General features: G+C 36.1%; 2 protein-coding genes across 2 annotated transcripts; one reads left to right on the top strand and one right to left on the bottom strand.

Moving 5' to 3' along the window:
- The first annotated feature begins 4,931 nt into the window (after positions 1–4,931).
- On the top strand, positions 4,932–5,561 carry LOC125582258. The gene has a single exon (XM_048748851.1). It carries the CDS (start codon positions 4,932–4,934, stop codon positions 5,559–5,561), a length of 630 nt encoding a protein of 209 aa, XP_048604808.1.
- Positions 5,562–5,847: 286 nt separating this feature from the next.
- LOC125582529 (kunitz trypsin inhibitor 2-like) lies at positions 5,848–6,698 on the bottom strand. Its single transcript, XM_048749269.1, has one exon. The coding sequence runs from the start codon at positions 6,626–6,628 to the stop codon at positions 5,975–5,977; it is 654 nt and encodes a 217-aa protein (XP_048605226.1). The 5' UTR covers positions 6,629–6,698; the 3' UTR covers positions 5,848–5,974.
- Between the last annotated feature and the right edge of the window lie 3,197 nt (positions 6,699–9,895).

The following is a 9,895-nucleotide window of genomic DNA, read 5'->3' as shown; positions in this document are numbered from 1 at the left end:
TTTAGACGGGAAACCTAAATTCTACTAAAATTTAGGCGGGATGTGTCTGAAGACTTCTTTTTAAGTCTTATGTGAGTCTTCCAGACCCTAAAATCAATTAACTATGAAAAGAAAACACTTTCTTAAACTTAGAAAGTGTTTAAATCAAGTTATTAGAAAGTTACAAAACATATATGGGTCAATTTGAAAAAAAAATGAAGGTAAGATTTCAGTATCTAACCCTAATGATACATACAATACTATAACATATGTTACCAAACCCTAAACCAATGATTCATGAGCCAATATACATTCACTCATCTATGTTGAAAATAATTCAATTTCAGATGAACTAAATTTACATCATTGAGAAATGTTTATTATTACATGATTTCAATTTTTTACCCATCAAAATATTTTTTATAAAATTAGAAACTTATTTTTAAGATCTACTGAACGAGAAGACTTACAAAGAAGTTATCATAGAGAAGACTTACAAAGAAGTCTTCTCTAACGGAGGGTTATAATGGTAAAATTGAATACATGTTTTTTGTTTGTTCATAAGGGGGCTATTGTAATTTCAGTAGACTTTTGGGTTACTTTTGCATTTGATTGAATTTGGGATACACTTTTGTATTCAAAATCAAGTTTTGAGTCATTTTCGGCAAATCCTTTTTTTTTTTTTTTTTAATGGTTGCTTATGCATGCTTGCAGCTTCTAAATACTTACGATAGTGAAAATGAATTATTACGCGGGGAACTAATCACCGTGACTACTTACTGCTAAGCACAATTGTCAGTTTGACATATGAAACCTTCCTTTGGAAATTATATGTTGGATATAGCCATGCTTACAAATGGTATATGGTAGAAAGTGTGAGAAGAACGTTTCATTAGCTATTAGCAGATGAATATTTTTAAGATTCTACAGTAATTGTTAGGGATCCACGAATTTCCGACGGAATATAGTCGTTATAGCCATTTTAAAATTTTAAAATTCTTAATGAACGTTTTCTTATTGGGAGACTGTCATGATTTTGTCCAAATTTACTTGTACATGAATATGCAAATAGTATAAGTGAATTCATGAAAGTTGGTTTAACAACATCCCGAAACAATGAAAACTCGTAAATTGAAAGGTCTATGATCCACCTAGTTCATATAACGAAGTACATAAAATTGTAGTTGATCTTGGTTTACCCTATCATGTAACAATATATCTTTGTTGAAAAGGGAATAAAAGGAGACAGAAGATTAGGTTATTCCTCCTAATATGCGTTCTCTTCGCAAGTGAAGAACGGGAGCTGGCCTCTGCGGTTAAATCTAACGTCGTTTGTTACAGTAACAAGAAAATATTAATCTTGTATTTGTGGTAAATAAACCCTTACATTTAATCAACTTTAACAAGTTCTTTTTTGTTATTTTCTTAATCCTCACTTCGCATTGGGATCATTGTCGTGATGGGTTCGTTTTGGCAGTGAGGGTTGAAAATAAGGGGCTCTAATCAATTCAAATTTTGATTTTCAGCACGAGGAACATGCAAAATTGATCATGTTAACAAACATATAAAGGATGGTCAAATAATTAATGGGATGAAGACAATATTTCTGATAGGGATGGGGGAACCAACGTATGAATGATTTAAACATATCTGTGTCGTTATAGCCAGAGCCATTGTTTTGTAAGTAACCGTAAAGCCACAAGAATAAGAAGAAGAAAGGGATTGATGTAAAACTTGTCTCAATGAGTTTATTGAGAAGTAGAGAGCAACCCGCATAAACACTTAGCATAATATCTGATCCTATTCTTTTTGGAAAGAAAAACCCTAACACATATGTTATCAAGGATTTAGAGTTATAAAAACGCGTACATGTCCCCTACTATGATCTTCACTGCTCCAGTCAAAATCAAGAAGAAACACATAATTTTCGGTTCCCACTCCTCTCCGGCGCCGGAGGAGCTCGTGCTCGCCGGCGTCGGGACCTCTTGTCACATCTCAGCTCTATTTTCGTCAATCTCATGTTATGTCTTTTTCTTCTGTTGTCTCTGTTCCGTCCTGCTCGGCGTGACTCCATGGTGTCTCGACGGAGCTACAGTTTGATAGAGATTTTCTCGGCATGGCTCTTCCTCCTGTGGCTGAACTCGCTGATTACTTCAGACACCGCCGCTCGCCGTTTCCAGGTTTCAAGCCCCGCTGCCAGCTTCACAAGAAAGACTCACCGGTCTTCACCAGTCACGATGGAGATGGTCCGTTCCGTCAATGCTGCTCCTCCCATCACCACCGCGGGATCTGCTCAATCTGAGTGCAAGCTCACCGGATCTACAAGACTATCCACTGCCACTAACCATCCGCTTCCTTGGTTCAGCATTTCTCATCCGGTTCGTGTCAAACCCGAACGAGATGACCTTCCACCGCAACACTTTGCGTCTTATTCAAACGAAAGACCAGAAGCGGAGCTTCACTGTCTCACTACCGCACCCTCACCGACCAGTCTATGCAGCTCCGCCGCCGTTTCTGAGCTTGATCCCAACAGATCTCTTGATGTGAGCTTTCATTGTGTTGTTATGGACTTGCGGCCTAGCTCAGGTTTGGACGAGAGCTATGGATCCCGATACGGTAATATCGGAGTTCTTTTTCTCAGTTGGATCTCAGTTTATGCCCCTTTATGGATAATAGTCAAGAGAATCGTCTCACCTCTGCGTCGTCTCTACTATACACCCGACATCGCGGCAGCCCCATCTCACCAAGGTTTCTATGGAGCTAAGCTACATTGGTTAAATCTCTGTCTCCAAGTGACCGCCGGACCTATTGTGCAAGAGTGTTGTTTCGCCAGAGTTGCTCATGACTATGTCACCGTTGCGTCTCTATCACACTATGCCGTCTCAAGCATCGACGGTTCTTCACAAAGCCGGAGTAGCTTTCACAATCTCCTCGTCGCTGGAACTATTGTGCAAGAGTGTGGACTCGACAGAATTACTAATTACATCACTGCTGCGAGTCCATCACATTACGCCGTCTCAAACATCGACGGTTCTTCACAGAGTCTACTATACCTCTTATCCGCTATTTGCTCACACATGTTGGGGTTAGACGAGTGTGATGACTGTATGCTTAAGTCTCTTTCGGTTACAAATTATTGGGCTCGACACGGTAGTGTCGAATTCCGAGGTTTGGAACCACTTAGATCATCAACTATGTCATCAAACTTCATCCTTAGCGCCTCTTTGGAGGTAGGACTTCGGACTGTCAATGTTGCCTACGGTTCTAGAGCTTCTCACCTAAAGTTCTTGCCACTCAACATTCCAGCTGCTTATAGGTGTATCAACGTCGTTTTCGACTATCAATTGTTCTTTCAAACAATCGCCATGGGAACAAAAGTGGAGTTTTCTTTTGGGTTTCTTCATTTCGCTGAGCATGACTCGCCCTTCGATGGTTCTATCTTTAGTTGTTTTGTACTATTTTCTAACTTCATTCTACCGTCGAGCGTGTTTCCGGGATCTTCTGGTTCAGTTGTAAACTTTGATGCTTTTGCTCTTTGAGCTTTAATATAAGTTTGGTGTTACAAAAAAAAAAAAGGATGATTATATCCAGTGTTTTATTCGTAACATAAGATTTGATTTACTTGGCTGGACTAATTATCCTTACCCTATTCGAAGGTTTTCTTTTCTGAATAATTATAAATTAGGGGGAGGGGGGTTAGTCACTAACTGCTCTTTTGCAATTAAATTAAGTACCGGAAAGAAAGATATTAGTTCCTTGTTATCAAACTCATCACCAATTGTTTTGTAAAAGTAAATAAACCAATCAGTGAGGTTTTACATCTCTATTTCCCTGAAAAAATCATTTTGAGAGTACATAGTAGACCATAAGCCAAAACACGATTAGTTTTTTTAAGGATACTACCGCAAGAATAGAGAAGAAAAAGTTGAGCGCAAATTCTTGAGGAGAACGAGCAATTAGAATTTTATGATAAATGTTATTTAAATACTTCATACAAAAGAAAAATGAATTGTGATGTCATTTAGATTGAATACATTCCCTCAAATAATAAATATTTAATAATCACTTTTATTCATTTTTAGAAAGAGAAAAATATTTAGTACTTTTAATGGAAACCGAATTATAATAATGTGAAGTTTGATTTTAATTCCTTGCCCAATAGTAAAATAATAATTAGTTTTGTAAGATAGTATATATCAAATAAACCCAAAACTTTACTAATCTATTAAAAACAAGAAAAAATCATATCCACCTCTAGTTAAAAGAGAAGACGTATATTTTGAAGGAGACTACTTGAAGTTCAGTTAAACATTGATTAGTCATGTTTAAAAAAAATGATATGGAATCTTGGATATTGTTTACTTTTATTTTTGTATATAATCAATTCATTTCTAGATTCCTTCCCTTACATGACTAAAATTGATCTACATGAATCGATTTACGTAAATATTTTATCTTCTGTTCCAGCATGAATTTTGTTTTACCAAAGATTAATGTTGGTGTCACTGAGATAGATGGATATTATGTTTTTGAACTTTGAAGTGAATCCAGAGATCTCAAACGTCGAGACAGAGATTTGCCTAAAGCAATTTTTTTATTATTAACCATGTTGGTTTAGTCGGTTCACACATTGTAAATTGGTATACTATAAACAAGTGTATAGATATCTTGGGCGTGTAAAGTCTAGGCCACATTATACTTGTATATAAACCATCATGTAATTACTTTACTAATTAATGAGATTGAGATAATTTGGTAATATGGTATCAGAGCAACAAATATCTCTTTCTCTCTAACGATCTTCCGTTTCTATCATCGTTTTCATCTGAATTCACCGGCAACGACCTCGGTTCTCATCACATCATCATCCTCATCTTCATTTCCGTTTCCCGACCAGAATCAGCTCAAATCTCACGATTCATCATCGTTCCGAGCCGATCTCTGTTTCTCCGATGGGAAAACGAAAATGCAAGTCAACGTTTCGCCAATCTACACCAGATTCACCGGAATTTGGTTCTCCGCTTCCTCCTACCGCCAACGATCAAGTTTCTGCTCCTCGTTCACCTCCGATCAAGTCCACCACTCAGAATCGTGCTGAGGTCTCTCATTCTCACAGCGCATCTTCTGATCGTCCTTTTGAGGTATCCAATTCTCCAGATAACATTCACTCGCCTTATCATGTTCATAGTTCGGATCATCCTGGTTTAGTGCTAGCCTCTGAACTGCTTGATGGTAACAATTATGGAGTCTGGATAATTGCGATGACTACTAGCTTAGAAGCTAAGAACAAGCTAGGATTTCTTGATGGATCTATCGTGAAACCGCCTGAGAATGATCCGTACTATAGAATCTGGTGTCGTTGTAACAGTATGGTGAAGTCATGGTTGTTGAACAGAGTGACCAAGCCAATCTATACAAACATCTTGTACTTCAAGAATGCATCTGATATCTGGAAGGATTTGCACACTCGTTTCCACAAATTGAATCTCATTCGGCTGTACAAACTTCGTCATCAGATTCATTCATTTCGTCAAGGAAGTCTGGATCTTTCTTCTTACCATATGAAGACTCAATCCTTATGAGAAGAACTTTCCTCAAATCTTTATCTACCAATATAGCAATTTTTAACCCAAATATTTTCGTTATTTATTTCTGTCGATTAGTTAACGTACATTTTTTCTAATGTAGTATTTTTCGTAATTGTTGTATTTATTTTTCTGTAACTGAAATCGTTGTAAATTTTGTTTATAATGACCCGATTTTATTGTGGGATAGAGAGTTCCAAAGCGCTAGATCCACAAAACAACGCAAATTTAAATTATACAATTAAAAACTGGTTTAAATAAAAGTTTTGCGTCTCATAAAGCATTATAAAACATAATTTCATTTTATATATTCATGAGGAAAGTAAAAAAACATGCGTGCGGGTATTTTCTCAACCCCTTATTTTTGGCCATGGACGAGTCTTAGGCTTAACATTACATTATCTTGAATATTAGAATGGGAAAATCCTTAGAGCTGACTTCTCAACACGAGAAGCCGACGTAATAGCTTCATTATATTTGTTGAATTTGACGAATGTGGTCTTGGCATTATCATTGGTGAGAACTAGTTGTGGTGCCAGAAAAATCCCCGTGACGTTTCCAACGGTCCCGTCTAAGCTGGTCAACTTATAAGTGTTTTCTCCTGCTCCTTCTCCGGCTTTCTCTATCTTAAAACGGCTATTTTGGCTCCCCGGGGTACCACCGAGGATAATTGCTGGCTCACTGGAATCCGATGAGGATTCAACTGCCCATATAAAGGAAAATTCCTTGCAGACCGGCGGTGGTAAGCTAGATTTGAACTCGATGGTTACATCAGTAGATGTCATAATGGTGGGTTCTGTGACGGAGTCAGAAAACTCGAAACTAACCGGTAGGCCTGGTAGGAACGTAAAGGCTGCTTGGTTGATGCCAAGTGGACAAAGGGGAATAAGTCTAATGGCGGCTGGAACAAGACCACCTCCGTTGTTGCTCCCGGTCTTGATCGGCTGGATGAAGTATTGCTGACCTGTCTCAAGAAAATTCCCGGCAGTGTCTTTCACCGGTTCTTGTCCGTGGGTGCAGGCCACTGTCGCCAAGAGGAGAGTGATGAGGAAAGAGATCTTCATTGTGATGATGATCTTGTGTGTTTTAGGGTTTGGTGTTAGTGAGTTGAGTTATGGAGAGCAAAGACGTATATATAGGAAGCCTTTGCGGTTGAAATTAAAACTAAGTGTGACGGTAGAAAGAAAAGATAAATCTCTGATTAATAAACCCTAAATTTATTAGCTTTTAAAATGTGTATTGGCTTTTTTCTCACATCACATCTTCATAATTCATTCTCGCGATGGGAAACTACATGATCATTGGTTTCAAAGTTTCTAGTACAGCCAGGGTTGAAAATAGGTGATTAGACTTCAAACCCTATGGTAATCGGATAAAACTTCGATTTATAGCACGATCGAGGAACATGCAAAATGTTCATAGTAACTAACATATAAGGAAGATCAAATAATCCATGGGAATATTTCAAAGCAGCACATTGTTGTGTATAAGCAATGGGATGCAAAAGTTGTATCAAAATATTTTCTTATCATATTCATTGTATCTTTTACACACTTGCGCACGAATTTCAAAATGAGTTTCAAGGAGAAAATAAGATTTGTGTTCGAGACTTTTGCTTTTCTAAAACTCTTTAATTTCTCTAATTTTATATTAACTTGCTTTAATCTGTTGTTGATAGCTCAATAGTTATAACCCTTTTATCACCATGTCGTCTAATAGAGAGGATCGGATCGACAGAGACCAATATTACGCGACAAATCTTTGAGAATAAAGTCAAGATAAGACAAAATATTGGTATTATTTTTCTAAAGCTAACAATAAAATAAAAATGCAACATGAACAATTTACTAAAATCTAAAACTTCTATAAAAAGCATTAGGCATCAGAGAAATCACAGGAAACCAGATCATAAATATAGACAATTTATCAAAGAATCAATTAAGTACCATTCTAGAACTCCAAATCACAGTTGTATAATCTGTACACACTTGTGACTCTAACCACTGTGTCGAACAACCTATATAAATAACTTTCATTGAACCTTATGTTATAAAAGTAATGGAAAAGTCTATTTTATTCATAACATAGAGGTTCCTTATATAGGAGATTACACCGTCATAGATAAATGAAAAGATTACAAATCATAATTTCTTGGTTATGAGCCATCCACAATCTGGTTCATAACACTCTCCCTTGGATGCCATAACCATTTAGAGCTTGTAATGTGATTTAATGTTGCCTCATTAAAACCTTACCAGGAAAATCCAATTGGGACAAAACCATGGTGAAGGAAAAAGATTACAACACACATTACTCCCTCTGATTTGGACATTACTGAAGGTCCCTTGGACCTTTGCAATTTTCTGCAACCCGTGGGTGATGAAGATCTTGGGCAGAATATGCTTCGTCCTCGAACATGATAGTTGGTTCTTCTTTACCATCGACCATCCCACAATCTGATCGAACATATTGAGTCATCGACCTCAAATACACACACACGAAATCTTGGATGATGTTTCTTTTATATGCGTGTACCACCATGTGTAAAACATAACTTGTCTGAAAACAAATCAACAAAACCAAATAACCCCTCTTTGGGCTGGTTAGTATAAAATAAACCAAAATCAAAGGCTTCTTCATCGTCCTTCTTATGGACCAACAGGCTGAGGTTCGCTAGTACTACCATATTCATAACCATTTTCCCCATGAAGATACCAAACCTTATAATTCCGTGTAAACCCTCTTATATATAAATGAGTTCGAACAACCCTTTCCTTTAAAATCCGACTATTATTGCATGAAGAGCAGAGACATCTTAACATACCGGTATTTGCTTCTGGTTGTTGTTCAACAAGCCTCATGAATCTCCAACACCTTATGCGTATTCTTCGGTAAGCAACTTGGTGTTTGGATCCAAATGAGGTTTATCCATCCACGAACGATAATAATTTTCAGAAGACATGATTTTTTTTTGGATTTGTAGTAAAGAGTGAAGAGATAATGAAGTGTGAATGAGGGGAATGAGGAAGAGCAAGTATTTATAAAAGAAAGTTGCCGACAGAACCAACAGATTTTCGACGGAAAAGTAGCAAACCATCAGAATTCCATCGGAAATATTTAACGGTCAAAAGCTTCGTCGAAATTCCGTCGGAATCGGAACGGACAAAAATTATCATCGGAATTTCTTCGGTATATACCGATGAAATTCCGACGAATCTAAAAAATTCAAAACATTAAAAAAGGTCGCGTAACGGATATATATTTTCCTGGAATTGTGGTCGGAATTGCATCGAAATTTCCCGACAACATTTGTTTTATCGGAGTTTCATCGGAAATTTCCGAAGAAATACCGACGAATAGAAAAATAGGCATTTCGTCGCTATTCGGTCAGAAATTCGTCAGAAATTCGTCAGAAATTTCTGATGAATTTCTGATGAATTTCTCTTCCATCGGAATGTCCGTCAGAATGTTCTGTGTTTTCTTGTAATGATTGGTTCTAGAGAAATTATATTAACTTGTTTAACCTAGAATTCGATTTCTACAAGCCATTTTTCGTAGAAGATGAAATCTACTTCCTTAGAACATAATTTAAATTTGAGAAATTTACCAAAATAGAACAAAAAACAAACTTTTTGTCCCTTTAGTATAAAACCAACCTAAATTAGTCACTTTAGTATAATATTTTTTAAAATTCTCAACCTAACCCTTACTTTATCAATTAACAATTTAAAAGCTCACTTTTATATATCAATTAAAAATAAAAACGAATTTTGACCCAAAACAAAATTTAAATCAAAATCTAATTAAAACATAATCTAAATAGAAACAAAAAAAATGAAAAAAAAATGACCTAAATAGAAGACTTCTTTTGAAGTCTACACAGAGTAAATCTTTATTAAACTTCAAATTTATCCAAAATTAAAATGAAATTTTAATATCTTCTTACTAATTCATGTTTATTAGTCAATATTGGGACTACTGGGTCGAATTTATAACTTAATTGGTGATAATTATGAAGTTACAAACATTGATGTTTAATAATGTTTCTAGCTAAACGGAGAAGTCTTCTATAAGTCTTCCTCATAGAAAACTTGTAGAAGACTTCATAAGAAGTCTTCTCCGATGATTTTGTTTTATTAAGTTGATGTTCTGTGTTTGTGTTGTCTTCCTTATAAGATACAATTTTAACTTCCATGAGAATTAAAATTTCAACTTTCACTTAAAATTCAATTTTGATATTTTGTGAATTTGACTAAGGTTTCTTGAGAAGTCTTCTTTCTTAGTTTTAGCAAATTTTACTAAGTTTTTGTGTTGTTGTGTTTTCTTATGTG

Source organism: Brassica napus, chromosome C2 (assembly GCF_020379485.1).
Source record: "Brassica napus cultivar Da-Ae chromosome C2, Da-Ae, whole genome shotgun sequence".
Taxonomy (NCBI): domain Eukaryota; kingdom Viridiplantae; phylum Streptophyta; class Magnoliopsida; order Brassicales; family Brassicaceae; genus Brassica; species Brassica napus.
The sequence above is the reverse complement of the archived record's forward strand: the minus strand, read 5'-3'. Positions and strand labels throughout refer to the sequence as shown.

Coding starts and splice junctions, on each gene's coding strand:
- LOC125582258 (XM_048748851.1), top strand. CDS start 4,932: ATGGGAAAACGAAAATGCAAGTCAACGTTTCGCCAATCTACACCAGAT.
- LOC125582529 (XM_048749269.1), bottom strand. CDS start 6,628: ATGAAGATCTCTTTCCTCATCACTCTCCTCTTGGCGACAGTGGCCTGC.